Raw genomic sequence first — 18445 nt, 5'->3', positions numbered from 1 at the left:
TTCTTAATAATAGCAAGAATTTTCTACTGGTGAATTGAATGAGTTTTTCCTTATTGGAGATCTTCAAAATATGAGGTCAACTAACCACTATTATCCCATATTGTATTCATTTGAACCACAAAACAGGAGCATGGCACTTAAAACAATTTGAAAACATGCTCTAATTGGGGGGCAAATGTAATTAGTAAAAATTAAATCAGCAAACATTAATTTAATTATTTTTTATTTTAATTATGGGAGGAGGCTTGATGTAATAAAAAGTATACTGAGTCCACATTTTTGGATTCCATTTTTTACTATCCATGGGCCCTGAGAGAAGTCATTTTACCTCCTTATATTACTTTTCTTATATGTGTAATGACAGGTATAGTGTTGGGAGTAGGGTTGTACTAGATGGTCTGTAAAGTAACTTCCAGTTCTCAAGCTATCACTTTTTGGTCATAACATAAAGAATTTGATTTTTCTATACGGGTTCCTCTATAAAGAGCTTTGATTTAAGGAAGTAAATGTCACAGGGTATCAATAAGGCTTAGAACAACATGGCACATTTAATGTTCTGTTTTGTTTTAAATGTAGCTAAGATTTCACATTTCATGAACTTCATAAAAATAAGGTTCCACAGTGCTAATGAAACTTCGTTTTGGAGTATCATTTGTTGGGTTTCTTTTAGTTGTGATTTTTTTCATGTGTGGGTTGAATTAAAATATATATATATATATATATATATATATGTTTTTTTTTTTTTTTCCCTTGAGGAATCCAAATATTATGGTTTTAAATGTTAATTTTTTTTTCTAATATGTAGTAGACTAAGAGCTTGGCTTTTGTTATACTGACTTAAATTTCTTGTGTATTTTTGTGATCATCACTATGTATCCAGATCATATGTTTCAAGAACTTTTTGTGTTGTTATGGTTTTATATTAATGTTTTAAGTTGTTTTTACAGTGCTGAACTTTCACATCAGTTAAATAGGGTCTATGTTCTTGAACCTGAAGGTTAATTAACATGATAAGAGGAGAATTAGTGGTTCTAAGGAGAGTAAGTTTTATCAAATTTTAGCATTTGGGTTTTCTCTGTTTTGCCATGCTGTCTTCTGCCACACTGTATGCTTCTAATAGCATGTTATCCTGGAAAGAGTACTGGCTCTGGGTTAGAACTTGGAATCAGATCTAATCTCTGTCACTTAGTGTCTGTGTTACATTGAGCAAACCACTTCATCTCTCTTTCTAGCTCAGATTACCTTAACTGTAAAATAAGGGAGGTAGACTCTTGTATGAACTCTAGACTCTTTCCCAGCTCTAAATTTATGACGTTTCATCCCTTCATTAAAGTTTTACAGTGGATTTTTAAACTCAAGGAAGGGGGACATCTTCACTATTTTTCCTGTTTAACAGCCACAAAAATATATCTTTTATTTCACATAATAGTCATTTCCTTATGTGTCCCCCACCGTCCTTTGTGACAGAGAAAAACACCTACCCAAAAGAGAGCCTAAAAGTTCTGTCTTCATATACACTTCTCTAGGAACCCAAGTTCAACTATTTTAGTGATATTTTCATTTACAAAGTTGTAGTGTGTGTGTGTGTGTGTGTGTGTGTGTGTGTGTGTGTATATATATATATAATTTCTGGTTTTGCTTAATTTTTCATTCCTGCATCTGTTTTCTTTGAATTTCTCATTTGCCATCTCTTAGTTTACCCTAATAATCTAGCATTCACAGACCACAATTTTTCTTTAATCTATTTACTAACTTTTGCACACCCACTTTTTTGTCCTTTTTTTGCTACTACAGAAACTACTGTTTCATATATTTTGGTATGTACAAGACTTTTCAATTTTTTATTTACTTTTGGGGGTAGGTCAGAGGATGAAAACAGCTGTATAACTTTTTTCATATATTTTCGAATTTTTAAAAATATGGTGTGGGTCAGTTCATAGCTATGCCAAATATAGCCATATGTAAATATGGCTATTTAATATTTGAATCCACAGTCCAAAGATTTTTCCTTATTTTGAAGTATTTTCTCCCCTGCCCCCTACCTGGGTAAGCATATTTGTTCTATATATGATTTACAGAAGGCAGTCATATGGGGGGAAAAATACATTAAATGATATTATTAGAGGTTCCCAACTTTAGTAAAGTATGAACATAATATATTTAACAATGTCTTTAAAAAAAGATCAGTGGTTGTCATCTTTATGAGAACTAAGTTTCTGTCTTTTGGAAAGACCAAAACTTAAACACCATCAACAAATTATGTTTTTTTTGAGTGCATGTACAAATTAACAGTTTCAGTTATGATTTCTATTTATATTATTCCCAAATCTATTATATTTCCTGCCTTAATCTTTCTTCTTAGCTCCAGAACCAGTCACCTGCTTATAGAACATCTGTACTTATATAATGTACAATCATCTCAAGTTCTCCATATCTAAAACTGAGTATACTATGAGGTCATTTGAAAGGGCCTCAAAATTTATCTAGACCAACTCTCATTTTAAAGCTGAAACTGAGGAGCAGGGAAGTGCATGAATTCTCCATTCACCCTAGTTGAAAACAATCACAGGCCCCTTGACTCGACTCGAATAGACACCATCTTTTCCTTTACCTCTTGTTACTTCATTTTTCCCCAAAATCATTTTTTGTTTTGTTTTGTTTTGCTTTTTCCTTCCTGACTCCCATAATTTGTATGATACTAGTCTTCTCCCACCTTAGAAACTTTTGTTATTTAACTTTCACACAGCTCACATAGTCACAATTTCCAAAAGGTCAGTTTATTCAGTTTCCACACTCTCACATATTTCTTTTATTCCCACTTTAGCCACCCTAGTTCAGGCCTTAATTATCATCTAACTGGAATATTGTATTTGCTCCATAAAAAGTTTTTCTGCTTCCACAAATACTCCAATCCATTCTTTAACATTGTGAGACAATTCTTCCTTATGTCATTTACTTATGTTAAAATCTATCCATAACTTTTTAAAGTTCTGTTTCGTTAGCTTAACATTGACAGTCCTTGACAATTTAAGCACATAATCAGGGTTTTGGGAAATCAAATGAGACTGTATTTGTAAAGCGTTTATTTAGAAGCACGGTACTGATACATATTATCAGTACTTAATACTTATATAAATGCTTATTCTCTTACTCCATCCCTCAGTCTGGTGATACTCCTTTCCAGACTTAACTCATCTTGCTTCCCACCATATGTAGTGTACTACAGCAAAACTATTTAATATTACAATCTTCTCTTTGTACTCATAATTTTCCTGCCTTCATTCACATTCTTTAGTTTACCTTCCTAGTTTCCTCAGTCTTTTGATTCTCCACTTTAAATTTTTAAGTCCACTTTAAATGATATCCCTACCCTAGTCTCCCACCCCCATCACTGGTTAATGATATTTCCAAGCTCCATTGACATGTATCATACAACACTTTATTTTATAACTTTAATCTTGTTAGTTTATATCATAGTTACTTTTGTTTAGGTACTATTTCCTAATTGAAATAATGAACTTCAGTAGGGCAGAGACCCTATCTTATCCAAATTTCTATCTTTGTTTCTTAACAATGCTATGAATATTTGTTCAGTTAAATTAAATCTAATTAAATGAATCACTTTTTTCATGATGACATTTTATTTATTTATTTTTACTTACTACCTTTCTATTTTGAAATGGCTGCATTTCCTGTTAGGCAATACTGGAATGAGTCTCACATTTCTAACTTTAGTTTGTTCTTTAATTTTCCTTTTTTATTTAAAATATAAATGCTTTTAAAGTGTTTTCAGAATTGGCATCTTCCATTGTAATAGAATTATTTTCATTTGGGGGAGCTTTCATTATAGGTCACTTCTTCTGTTTTCTCTGAATGGTCTTTATTTATTTATTTATTTGTCTTTGCTATCTTTCAGACTTTATGGGCACACAGAATCTCAGTTTAATGAATACCATTATGATGTCCACTTCTATGTAATGAGGATATTTCCACATCCTGGCCAACAGTTCATACTAACTTTGCTTTGCTGATGTGGATACAGTAATAACTCACTTATTCGGAGGCCGCCTATGCGGCAACCTCAGCTATCCGGAACACCACCAAGAACCTGGCAGTAAGCAAAAAAAAAAAAGAAAGAAAGGAAAAAAAGAGGCCTTTGAGCAGCCAAAATAGGTGTTGTAAGGCTCATGCCTTTTATTTATTGGAAAATCCCTCATATTCTTACTCAAAACCTATTTGCTCAATTGGGACACAGTTTTAATCACCCTACTTATAAATCAGCTCCTTTTGGTAGGAACATTGCTAACAGCAAGAGGTAACAACAAGGTATAGCATAATATAAAAAGCAGGCAGAAGAACATAAAGGAAAAAAATTTACCTTTTAATTTAAAGATAAATTATCCTGCAGACCTTATTTTTGTGTTGATATTCTTCCTCTAGTCCCAGTACAGTATAATAATTGGTGTGCATCATTATTATCCTAGGTCAAAAAAAAAAAAAAAAAGGATTAGGTATACTCCATTTAAGAATTAAATTAGGGAAATACAAGATACAAGTCTAAAACTGTATCTTAATGATTAAATTCTTTAAATTGATACTTTATATAATGAGCTTTAATTATCTAGAAAATTAATTTGTGTAACATTTTATTGCTCTGACACTGAATAAATGAAGCTATATAGCCTAATTTTTTTAAATTTGAAATCCGATGCTGCATTTGTCAAGTTAACAAGGCTAGTTCTTTTGATGAGGCATTTCAACATTTGTCTTTGAATAGTTGTTAAATTGAATACCAATAAAATTTATTTCTCCAAAATGTGTTGATAGTTTATGATTTTGTGAATTGGTATTTTGCTAAAGTTGATGATTATTTTATGATAAATGTTTCTTGTATATTACCAAACAACTGGTAAAATGATAGGAAGCCTTTTATTCTTGGGTGGAGACAGAGTAAATTAAGTACTTTGAGAATTTTCTCAAGATTTTCTTCCTAGAAAATTAACAAAGCTCGTTCATCTCAAGTTTAACTTAGTTTACATATGGTAATTTAGAAGATATCTGATTTATACATTGAAAATCAGATTTTCTTTCTACTTTGAGCAAACTTAACAACTTTATTATTTTATGGTTACTACAGCCAGATTGGGAATATATTATTAAATATATTTGTTGTGTTTACATACACTTACAGCACACAGGCAAAATATTTATTATCTCAGTAATTTTTGCTTTGAAGAGCAAACTCTTTCTACAGCATTCTCTAATTTCCTATTAACTAATGCTTCATGTCCAATGCTTGATTTATATTAGGGCTTCAAAAATCTGCTTTTCATCTTCATTATTCTGATTTATCTGATGATATAAATTTGGGTATTTATTTAATAACATTTTATGTTGCCTACTCTTTTCTAAATTAAACATTTTATATTTCTTTTTAATTTAAAAAGACCAAAAGTATTAACATTATTTAAATTAGCCTTAGCAAAAAAAAAAAAAAAGTTTTCTTGACTTGGCTTTTTAAGAGTTAACTTTTTATTATTATTTACTATAGCAACATAATTCCATTTCAACAAGTTTTGCATATAAAATAGTAATTTTGGTGTTAGCTCTTAAATAAATAGGGATATGTTGTATTGTGGCTGGTGTCTAAATACTTTATTTTCCCTTGTTTTTGAGTTTTTACATACATTTTATGTTTAGGTATATAAATTGTAAATTCCCTGTTGCCTGATTGATGGGTATGGGAGAGGGGGAGGTAGATATGTGTATTTATTTTCTCAGGTATAGATCTAGCTGAAAGACAGTAATAAAAGCTTTAATAAGAAACAAAATCTTAGTCTCCTAATTATTTCTAGAATTTCCTAATCATTTCTAGAATGAATACTTTATTGCAAATGGTTCTTGATGATTTAATTTTGGAATCAAATTTGTAGCTGAGTAATATCTTATACTTAAATATATTTTGAGACAAGAAAACTGTTTACTGCACCCTGTATATTTACTTTGAACCAGAAGCAGGTGTTAGTAAAAGCTTTTTTTTTTTTTTTTTTTTTTTTAATAAGAAGTAAGAGTAATTGACTAGTGTGAGACAACTTTATCAAAATCTCCTTTTTTACTCCTCACTGTCACTGCCTTCTTTTCTCTATCCAAATAGTATAGGTTTTCATTCATGTAAGATTCAAACTTTATAGAAGAGATTTAGAATACTCAGCATTAGCCTTTAAGTTTTTTATAGCTGTCTTTTAACAGAGGCACATAAAGCACTCGGGTACATAAGACCAAAACCTGAGAGAGAAGTGTTAAGCCCTACAATTTACTGCTCAACAAGTAGCATTTATTTGCTACATGAATCTTTGGGTAATATATCCTTTCTCATACTTCCCATGACTGCCCCTCAACCCAGTCACCTAAGAACTTTGCCTCATTTATTTTGAACTCCCTCTTCCTCATCTTCTGTCAATCACCTTTTTGCTACTCTCTCCTCTTATCCAGCTTTACATGATGAAATCAGTTCATTTCATCCAATCTCTTCCAATATTTGCTCTCTCATCACTTTTTTTTTAAATAGCTTTTTATTTACAAGACATATGTGTAGGTAATTTTTCAGTACTGACAGTTGCAAATCCTTTTGTTCCAATTTTTTCCCTCCTTCCTCCCACTCCTTCCCCCAGAGGGCAGATTCACCAATACATGATAAATATGTTAAAGTATAGGGTAATTAAATACAATATATGTATATGTAATGGGCTGAGGCTTGAGTTGATGCACTGAGGTCCAAGCACTTGAGTCTAAATAGTAATTGGACTATACTGTATTAATATACATGCTTGGATAAAGAATGGCCCCGCCCATTCTCTGTGCAAGTCCTGATGTGTTGTATAGGAAATGACGATTTTGGTGGGTGGAGGCAGAGAGACGGGAAGAGAGGCTGGGAGAGATTGAGCCTGGGTTCTATGCTCTTGTGGCTGCTGGTCTAGTTAGCTTCTTGACTCGGCTGCACACATTGCTATTGCCCATTCTCTTCCACCTCCGATCTTTCTTCACTGAGAATAAAGATTGACGATTTTTTCCTAACCTGAATTCCTGACTCCAGCTGATTTTAAAATATGCGGTCTTCACATGTATACATGTCCCAACAGTTATTTTGCTGTATGAAAAGAGTAGGACTTTGAAATAGTGTACAATTAGCCTGTGAAGGAAATAAAAAATGCAGGCGGATAAAAATATAGAAGAATTGGGAATTCTATGTAGTGGTTCATAGTCATCTCCCAGAATTTCTCATCCCCACTCTTAAATTTATTTTTATTCTCTCTGTTATGACTGATTTTCCTCTGCCAACTCTTCTCCCCCTGTCTCGCCCCCCTCCCCCCAAAAAAGAAAACCTATCCTCCCCCCCATTCTGTGTCTCAAGACTCTATAATAGGTACCTTCATTTTCTCTTTTCACTCTCTTTAACTTTTTATAACAGTCTGGCTTCTAACCTTATTTTTCCACTGAAACTACTCTTAATGATCATTTAGTTGCCAAATCCAGTGGCTTTTTCTCAGGTCTTCATTTATTTTAATCTCTCTGCATACTTTGATCCTATTGATCACACTCTACTTTGATGTTCTTCTTTAGCCACTTTCTTGTGGTTCTCCTATCTTACTTCCTTCTCTTTCTCTTTTACTGGTTCCTCCACCATATCACATCTTATCATAGATGTTCCTCAGGGATTTTTTTTTTTTTTATCTTGGGCCTTCTTTTCTTTTTGTTTTTTATTTTTTACTTTTTAAAAAATTTTACTTGGTGATTTTGTCATTTCCCAACTTTTTTGTTGATTCTCGTCTAACTTTACTGTCTTAAACTCTTTGCTGACCCTCCAGTATTATATCTCCAAATATTTTTCAGAGATCTCAAACTGGATGTCTAGTGGACAACTTAAAATCAGTATGTTTGAAACAGAATTCATTATCTTTTTCCCTAAACTATTGCCACCTTCCCTTTTACTATTGAGTATGACACCAGGCTGTCAGGCTTATATTAGGAGTCATTTTGAATTCCTCATATCTCCAGTTCCTTCATATCCAATCTCTTGTTGATTTCACTTTTACAATATCTCTCACGTGTCCCCTTCTGACACTGCCACCATTCTAATACAGGTTCTTGTTACTTTACATCTAGACTGTTATAATAGCATGCTGGTAGAAGGACTTCTACCTTTTTAAAGGACTTTTTGTTTCTTGAGTCAGATGTCCAGTGTATTACAAATGAATGAAAAAAGTATCAACTGTTTACAATTTGCTAAGCAGTGTGAATACAACTTAGATAAGTAAGCCATCCTTTCTCTTTAACACTTCTAATGGAAGAAGCAATGCATATAAAAGGTTAGAAGGAAAGTTCCGGTGGTCCTTGAGGTTGGCAGCAACAAAACATCATTGTCATTTACACTGTTAAAATTGCTCCTGTTTCCCCTCATTTCATTTATAAATATGTATGCTCTGTCCATATTCAAGCCCTTAAGCATGTATTATCAAGGAAAAAAACATATAGATGCATGTAAATAGTGTGTAGAAAGAGGGGGGGTGAAGGGGAGGAAAGAAGGTACACATATCAATATAAAATAATGCTCTCCAGAACGTGTTTACATAAGGTATCATTAAGTCCATCTAGGATCATCTAAGTATACTGAAGAAGAGACATTTGAGCACACCCCAGAAGAGGGAGAAGTGTTCCATCTGGAGGAAAAGTCCTAGAAGAGGGCACACAGAGTAGTATGTCAGGTGCATAGTTAGAAGTACAGAAGACTGTAGCCTAAGGACCATTAAGGGGAGAACTGCTGGAAAAATAGCCATGCCCAGTTGTTGTTGAATTTCAGGTTAAAAAGTTGAAGTTTCATTTATTCACAGTAATCGTAATATTAATAAAAGTATTAAAATTTAAAAAGCTTGGTGGTAACAGCATTGGTTTTTATTTAATATTTCCAGTTACATATATTGTGGTACAGAATATGACCTAAAATGCATAAACCTGAAATGGCTTTCCCAAATGAAAAGTGACCCTTCAACAAATATTGAAAGAATAAGTAATGGGAAAAGGGACAAACCATAGCTGTACTGCTATGGCCTTTATCCAAACCCTCCTTAGTAGGCAGGGCTACTTAAACTGTTTGTCCTGGGCAAAAGCAGCAACAGAAGTATTAGCACCTGATATTCAGGTTAAGAGAGTTAAGATCGTGAAAGACAGTATGTATGCACACACATAAACTGAAAAGGGAGCAAGAAGACAGGGTCCAGCTAAGGACTTCATGATCCTAGAGTCCTCAACCAAGCAAAGTAGCTTAAGGGAAGTAAAGGGAGAGCTGGAAAGTTCTGTGAAGTGAGCCTTGGGCAGAAGGTGATAATTGAGTATCAAAGTTGGATTAGTCTTTAGGTAAATGAAGTTTTAGATAATGAATTTATCCAGGGGGAGGCATGATGCTCATGGAATTGGAGTCAAGGGGAAAAACAGTAAGTTAACTAAAAATTGTGAGAAAGGTAATCCAGCCTTGGATATTCACTAAACTATGAGATCCTCCCTTAAATCACTTAACCTTTGTCTGCCTTTCTCTAGTGTGAAATGGAAGTTATCTTTTAGAGTTGTTGAAATAATGTTTGTAAAGGCCTTAGCACAATACCTGGCATGTGGTAGGGGCTTAAGAAATGTTTATTGCATTCCCTTTCTTATTTCAAACTATGTACTAGTGACTTTGGCATTCCATTTTTGACAATTTCTATAAAACCTTATTAAATGAAAATAATCATTACAAAAAGGCAAATGTGGATTCATCAAGAGTAACACATTTGTTTTCCTTTTTTTTTTTTGACATGATTGAAAGACTTAGAGATCAGAGAAACATTATAAACAATTTGTATTGGGGCAGCTAGGTGGCACAATGCACCAGCCCTGAAGTCAGAAGGACCTGAATTCAAATGTGGCTTTAGATTTAGACACTTAGCATTTCCTAGCTGTGGGATCCTGGACAAGTCACTTAACCCCAATTGCCTCAGTAAAATATTTTTATAACAACTATGTATCAGTATTTTTAACAAGATATTTGAGTCTGTGATAAGTCTTTTCAACAAAGCAGTGAGACATGAATTACATAATAGAACAATTATAGAACTGCAGTTCTAATCTAGATGCATTTCAGCCTGGTTGAATCAATAGAGTAATAATAAATGTTGGATTGGATGAGTGTTTTGAGTGGAGGCTCCCATGGGTTTTTCCTTGACCCTCTGTAGTTGGACATTTTTGTCTGTGTCCTAGATGAAAACAAAGATTATTATACTTAACAAGTTAACATGTAAAACATTTAATGAGGTGATCATACACATGGATACCAGATTCAGGATTTAAAGAAGAATCTTCAGGTATACTTTGTAGTCATAGGTACTGTTAGAAGACATGGCTATACTATTGTTCTCGTATAAGAGATCTGGAGGATATAACAAACTGTAAATTCATTGTGACTAAGTAATTTGACAAAAAAGTTGATTCATTAATAAGGGCATTGTGTCCAGAATATGAGTGTTTTGCGATCATCATTTTCCTAGTGCAAGGATTTAACAGATGCTTAATTATCTAGTTCTTATTGACGATGAGATTTTTGATATGGCCCTTTTTTGAATTCTGGTTAAACATATTCAAAAATTTGGCATGAACATCTTAAGTGAATTGTGTTTTTATCTGTTATAATGACTTGAACATTAATATTAGTAAATCTAATATTTTAACATAATTTGATAAAGAATATTTTGATTTTATATTCACTGGCTTGATTTCAGATTCTAAAGAAGCTGGAATTCTGAGGTACTGAAGGTACTTAAAAAGCATCGTGTTGAAAATAGGACTCGATCTCCTTAAGAATGATAGGCCTCAAAAACATACATACCTGTCAGCAGAGAAAATAAATTGGGGGAGAGGAAGTGTGAATGGACAAAAACACATAACTGGTTTGTAAGAGAATTCCATTCCTATACAGTTGTCTTTGATTCCTCAATATATGAAGTCAAAATCAGCGACGTGAAGAGACACTATGCTCTGATTTATGTCCTAATTATAAGGGGCTTATACTTTATTCTAATAATGTAGAATTTATTTTATTTTATTTATTTCAAACTTAGGATTTCATTGTGTACAAAGAACTCTTACTATGGAAATTCCACCTGTGCAGATTGTCATTTCATCTGTAACTTAGTCTTCCAGGGTTACTTAGGGGATTGAAAAGTTGAGTGATTTGTTTGTATTCATTGTGCTAGTGTGTGGCAGAAGCATTTGTCCACAGATCTTCTTGACATTCAAGGAAACATCACAATGCTTTAACATAAATGTGTATTAAATAGGTGCGATAAGTAAATTTGACTGCTAATAAGGAAATAAGTGCATCAAATAGAATACTATATATTGGGCCACTGTGCTGAAGAAGGTTTTTCTGGAGATGACCTTAGTTAAGCAGTTTACACAAAGAAAGATGGATTTCATTGTATGGGGAAAAGGTTTTAAAAACTTTGACTTGAGGGAACCACTTAGTTTTATATAATGTGCAGCCTGGGTAAGAAGAGATTGTTTAAAAAGTAAATATAGCAGTTATGCAAAGTACCATTGTAGCATTGACTGGTGTGTAGCATTGATGGCAAGGGTGACTAAACAAATTGTAACATGAATGTCTTAGAGCTTTGTCGTGTCATAACAAATGACAAACATAAGGAATTTGGAACACCTTTGGAAAACTTGCTTAAATAATATGAGTTAATTAAAAGATGCAGGAAAACAACCCTAAAAGACATAAAATTCAGAATATAAGTAGCCATATCTTTTTGAAATTCTAATCCTTTATCACCAGCTGTCTTTTGGTACATTTCCAACTATAGGTTCTGCAGGTATCTCAGACCCAACACATCTAAAACAATTCATTGTCTTTTCTCCCTAAATTTTTCTTTTTTTTGGTAATTCTCCATTTCTGTTAAGGGGTATCACTATTCATCCCTTCATATGTCTGACTTCACCATCTTGATTGGAGACACCCTCATATCCAATCAATTGCTAGTTCTGTCTCCACACCTCTCTTGTTCAATCTCCTCTCCATTTCTACATCCACCAACTTATTTCAGACCTTTGTCACCTCTTACCTGGATTGTTGGACTAGCCTCTAAATTTGGCCTTCCATCTTCTAGCCTGAAGCTTTTGTAATTCATTCTCTACAAAGCTGCCCAGGTAATCTTACTCAGTCTGAAGTCTTACCCCTTCTTTTCTTGCAGAAGAACCCTCAGTGGTTTCCTATTGCCTCTAGAACAAAAATGCAAGTCATTTAACATCCTTCTCATTACAACTCCACTCTACCTTTCCAATTTTATTTTTATATTGTTTCCTTTCACACACAGTGTTCCAATCAAATTGGCCTTTTCCATCTCAGTGTCCCACTCCTGAAATGTCCACCTCTGTTAGGATTCCTTGTTCTCATCCAAGGCTCATCTCATAGGTCATATCCCATGGAATAGCTTCCTTAATTATTATAAGTTGTTCTCCTATATACATATGGACAAATGGAAGCATACTCATCTATTTATATTTTGTTGAGGGAGGAGAATTCATCTTGTAAACTTTTTAAAAAGTTTTTTTTTGTTGTTTTTTTTGTTTTTTTTTTTGTCTTTTTCCAACTATATTGTAAATCCCTTTTGGAAACTTGACTCATATCCATTTGCCCTTACCTAATTCAGTAATTCAGCAAATATTTAAAAAATACCTGTTATATACATAGACAGTATTTGATAATTTCTTAGATCATATGAAAGAATGATAGCTTTTTAGATTGAACATGCCTTTCTTAGAAGGACTTCAAAAAAAAACTCCCAGAAAGGGGATGAGACAAATGAAACTTTTCTATAAGTTCATAAAGAAATTTTTACTTTGTAGGAGAATTTATACTTCATTAATTTTATTTCTAAAGAGAGTATTTGTCATTTAATTAAGTTGGAACTTTCTCTTACCGGTGTTTAAATGTAGCTTTTGTAAATTTACTTTCGGTTTTATACATTTTTAAGCATAAAATTTCTTGTTACAGCACCCTTGGTGACTCTTCTCGGTCAAACCTTTTTGAAGATGCAACAAGTGCTCTTGGTGAGTTTTTGCTTGCTTTCCTCTGTTTTTATTAATTATGGGAAAATATAGATAACTTCTTTTAGGTCTTTTATATGTCAGTATTAATACAGTATTGTTCCTATTTCCTTAATAATATAAAAGTTTTGTAATTAAATCTTGTCCTCCTAAAGAACCTTAGCATGTAAAGGAAACTTTTTGTGAATGCATTATTTAAAACATATCTTATGCCAAATTATGCAGTTTGTAAATGAGGATGTTTATGTATCACATTTTCTTGACAAGAAGAGTTGCTTAAAAGAGTGGTTTAGATTGCTTTCTAAAATCTAATGCATTACATAAAAATAAAAGGTGTTAATAAAAATCAGATGCTGGTTTTTCATAAAATCTAATGCCTGGGAAAAGTCCTATTTTTACATTCAAGGAATAGTTCTTGGAGGGAATAAGAGATTATAAAGTGAATAAAGGGGAATCTTTGAACTTCTTTGCCAAGTACACAAGATTGTTCCAAAAAAATGCTGCTTCTTTAACTGAAAACCAGCCTAGAAGTCATTCTATTTTGGTAACTTATTGGAACTTTTGAGCTTAATATTTATTTTGTAAGGGGTAAAATTTGTACAAAAAAGAAGTCTTTTGCCATGCCATATGTAATAGTAAATTTATACAGTGAACAGTTATCTAAGGTAGTCATGGTAATAAAATAGACACTCCTCATTACCCGAAGTTTATTTGTTGATATCTTTACAATACATTTCCTTTGCTCAGATATCTGCCACTCTAGTTCAGATTCTTATCCTCTCATATTTAGACTATTGAACTTCTGATGTTTCCAATCATATGCTTCAGATGTACAGACCTATTTGCTATTTCTCAAACATGAAATTTCTGTTTTTTGAATAAATGCTGTTTGATTAGTTGTTCCCTAAACTTTTTTTCCCAAAAGCTTTTCCTCATGACTTTTCTGCCATGCCATGCTTTTCTTCCAGCCTCTATTCAAATCCCATTTTCTGCAGTTGCTTCTGTGACTACTTCCATTTACTGTATGCATATGGGCTGGGAGATTACATAATGGTTAAAGTACTAGCCTAATCAGGAAGACTAGAGTTCAAACAGCCTCATATTCTTCTAGCATTGTAACCCTACGCAATTTATATAGCCTGCTTTTATCTCAATTTCCTGAAATGTAAAATAAGGAAAATAATAGCACTACTCTCAAAGGTTGTAGGGAACAAATGGGGTAATGATTATATATCTCTGAAGATGGTACATGGCACATAGTGTGTACTACATAAATGTTGCCTGCTGCTGTTGTTGATAACGTAGTTATTTGCATATTGTTTCTTTTATAGAATATGAGCAGGGGCTATGTTTTTGAACCCTGTTTTTTATCCTTCGTGTTTAACACAATTTGGCTCATACTGGGTACATCTGTACCTCAGTGTTTGCTGACTAGCATTCTTCTACTTTCTCATTCCACATTTACCAGCTTCATCAGAGCCACTGGACTAACACTTCCTTCTCTATTCTCCTCCCCAAAAAAACAGTCTTAATCTTTACATTAATATTAGTATTAGTATTGCAATAGAAGAGAACTTAAGAATGAGGAAGATCTGGGTTCATATTTGGCTTTGGACTTTTTATATGTAGGTTGCTAAGCATGCTACCTTTAAGCTTCAGTTTTCTCATCAGTAAAATGGGGAGAGGGCAATAATTGCACAAATTCTATAGAATTCTGAGGGGACTGAATAAAGTAACTTTTTTAAAGTACTTTACAAATCTTTAGACACTATATATATATATATATATATATATATATATATATATATATATATATATATATATATATATATATACTGGTAGCTACTGTTGTATTTTATTATCTTTGTTAAAGGTCTGACATGAAGAGACCTGTTTTTGAGCCCTTGGACTTTCTTTTCCCAGTTGCCTATTTCTGCAATTTGTAAAATGAAGATAGTGATATTTGTAGTACCTTACTCTTGAGTGCAAATGAACTCATTGAATGAAATGAACTTAAATGAATTTATTGAATGAAAAGTTCTGTAATTTCTTGAACCACCTTTTAAGTATTCATTTTTGTCATTACCATTATGATTAAATTGTCATTTCCTTCATGATAAACACTGTCTTTGACTAAATTTGTTATTGCATCTATCATAGTGTCATATAAGTATTCATATATTGGTAATGGTGATAGTAATAATGATAGCAGTTCATATTTACATAACACTTTCAAGTTTATGGAGCAGATTCTTTACAATCTTTTGAAAAAAGTTATCTTCTAGTCAGAAAATAATAGTTGGAAATTGAATGTTGCTTAGTCAGTACTTATTTCTCTCCATGCTCCTCTCTTGATATTTTGCCCAGGAGGCATAAATAAACTCTTAATATCACTTCCTTAGCATCCTTTTCCCTGAGAAAAAAAGTCCCTATTATTCTCATAGCACACTACCTTCATTTTTCTACTGTAGAAATTAAAAAAATATGTTTGAGCTTTCTGGTTTTTTATCCTTATTTTTCCTTAGATCTATTTTCAACTTTTCTTGAGATGGATAAAAATGGTGATGGTTACATGTTCTTTGCCCCCACTTCTGTTTTATGCTGCACTACAAACTAATAAAATGTTAAGCAAATCTGTCCTTTTCTAAGCAGAAAGAAGTTTACCCTAAATCTCATTTGTACTTTCTGTGAAGTCTCTGAAGTTTAGTCTAGTTCCATTAAAATTGCTTAGGACATAAGTAGAACAGTCATTAAATGTATCTACTATGTGCCAAATACTGTATCAAGTGCAGGGGAAAGAAATGCAAAAGACAGTCCCTGCCTTTAAGATGCTTACAATATAAAGGGAGAAAACACAATGTAAACAGCTATGTGCAGACATGCTGTATACAAGATAAATAGGAAATGATCGGCAGAGATAAGACTTTGGAATAAAGGGGGATCCTGAAAATCTAGAATTTGAAGAAAAGCAAGGAAACAGAGAGAAAGAGACAATTTCTTGCATGGAGGGCAGTGAAGGGAAATGCCAAGAATCAGGAAATAGAGTGTCTTATTTGAGGAACAACAAGTATGTCAGTGTCACTGGTTGAAAGAATATGTGAGAGTAGATGGAAACAGCTTGTATAAGGTGTGAGACAACTGGAAATATTTGGTGAGTGAGGCAGATTCTAAAGAGCTTTTAATGCCAGAGGATTTTATATTTGATCCTGGAGGAGGGGGATAAAGGAACATTTCCTAATAATACAACTTTCTGATTCATCTTACTTCTCAATCTCCATAAATGAATATGTACATAAATGAATAAGAAATTAAATATTGCTTGAGAGGTAGCATGGCTTAGGGAGAGAAAGCTAGCCCTCTGAGTCAGGAAGACCTTAATGATCAAGTCTACTTGTAATATGTATTCTGTGATCCTAGACATGCCATTTAATTTCTTTCCTAAGCAGTTGTAGATTAGTTTAGATCCATTGAGGTCATCTACTTTAATGGATTGCTCATTGGATTTGGAATTAGAAACTTTAAGTTCTGCCTTAGATGTTTGAGTTTTGTGTTTGTGTGAGAGAGACCTTGAGCAAGTCAATTAACCTCTGTCTGATCTGTCGGATAAGGAAAATAGCATCTAATACTGCAAGTGAAATAATTTATGTGTAAGGTGCTTTGAAAATCTTAAAACTTTTTGTAAAATACTCAACATTATCATTAATAACAAACAATCTGCATTGGTAGAAGGAGGTACCTTACTGAGGGTTCGCTTAACATTTTAAATTTATTTATTTTCTGTGTTAACTAAAACTGTTCCAATTAGCTCCTTATTTGTAAATCTGTGTTTCCTTCCTCCTAAACGCCTTCTTTATAAGGATAATACCTTGCCTCTAGGAAAACAAAGACCATAAAGGAGTCTCTTTCCTCAAGAGATTATATTCTGTTGACTTGAAGATTTGAATTTTATTGATATTCAGATTTGGAGATTTTAAATTACTTGAAAAGGCAGAGACTCTCTCTCCTCCCCCCCCCCCTTTTTTTTTTTTTTTTTTTTTTTTTTGGTAGTACAGAACTTGGCAATAGTAGACACTTAATAAATTCTTGTTGCTTTGATTTTTACTAATGAAACCAGAATTTATTTGTGAACGAATTTCACATGCAGAATCAGAGCATGTTTCAGCTAACTACATTTTACTGAACTTTTCTTTTGCTGTCTTAACCAACTAATCTTACCACCTGTTCCCTTCCCTCCCCATGGACCTCCACCATCTAGCTTCCTTGAACAACAAAGAAATAGTATCCAAACTTAGACCCTGAGTTCATGCTCCTGGGATCTTTCTCCAGCAACTGAAGGTTATGCCAGTAACACCAAACATATTTCTATTCCATTCTACACCACCATAATTTAGAGATACCTGGGCAGAACATTATCTTATGAATGTCTTTTCCCTCTGAATAGTTTGAGTAAATTGATTAGATACTTGAATAACAATCAACTAGCATTTACTTTTATTGCTTCTATATGAAATGACTAATTCCTGTTGCCCTTTTTCTGTCTCACATATATAAAATCATTACTTGTTTTTTCCCATCTGCCAGATTAGTAGAAAAGAAGCACAGGGTTTTCATTTTTAAAATTCAGCTGCTAGTGAGTTAAAGCAAAGGTAGTTTCTTTCTTATCAAAATCTTAGGGTTCCTTTAGATGTTTTTTCTGAACTTCTGAGCCAAATCTTCTTACTTTAAACTACCTTAGGGTCTTCCAGCTCCCTTTGTTAGTAGATATCTAGCTGCACTTATTTTGTAACTCTTAGATTAAATTTCACTCCTTAGAAACCTAGCTGAATATTTATAAATGAACTTATTGGTTGACATGTGTGAAACAGAATATTAATTTTATGCAGCATATGCATGATAATTGTAATAATGTTTGAGCCCCCCCCTTATCTTGTGGGGGAAACACTAGTTTTGTTACTGTGTAGTTTAGTAGCTTGAAAATTCTTAAAATCTAAAAAGCAAAACTTAAAGAATTACCAATTCTGTCATTTCAGTGGAGGTTTTTTATCAAGTCATTGAATGCATCAGGACTTATTAATGTGTTTTCATTGTGATGTTCATATAGCTCTTTTTTTCCCCCCATTTTTAGTGACAGGCCAATCCTATGAAAATATGGTGACTGAGATCATGTCAATGGGCTATGAGCGAGAGCAAGTAATTGCAGCACTGAGAGCCAGTTTCAACAACCCTGATAGAGCAGTGGAATATCTTTTAATGGTGAGTAGTTTGTTTCATCTTACTACTTTCCTTTTTTTAAATTTCTTTCTTCCTTTTC

General features: G+C 33.1%; 1 protein-coding gene across 2 annotated transcripts in view; it reads left to right on the top strand.

Moving 5' to 3' along the window:
* Positions 1-18445, top strand: part of RAD23B (RAD23 homolog B, nucleotide excision repair protein) — an 80545-nt gene that overhangs the window by 50268 nt on the left and 11832 nt on the right. For both annotated transcript variants that reach the window (XM_031961352.1, XM_031961353.1), the window contains exons 5-6: positions 13082-13137; positions 18260-18387. In XM_031961352.1, the coding sequence (XP_031817212.1) occupies positions 13082-13137; positions 18260-18387 (184 nt within the window). The remainder of the gene's footprint in view (positions 1-13081; positions 13138-18259; positions 18388-18445) is intronic.

This window comes from Sarcophilus harrisii, chromosome 1 (genome assembly GCF_902635505.1).
Source record: "Sarcophilus harrisii chromosome 1, mSarHar1.11, whole genome shotgun sequence".
In the NCBI taxonomy this organism is placed as follows: Eukaryota; Metazoa; Chordata; class Mammalia; order Dasyuromorphia; family Dasyuridae; genus Sarcophilus; species Sarcophilus harrisii.
This window is presented reverse-complemented; position numbering and strand designations above follow the sequence as displayed.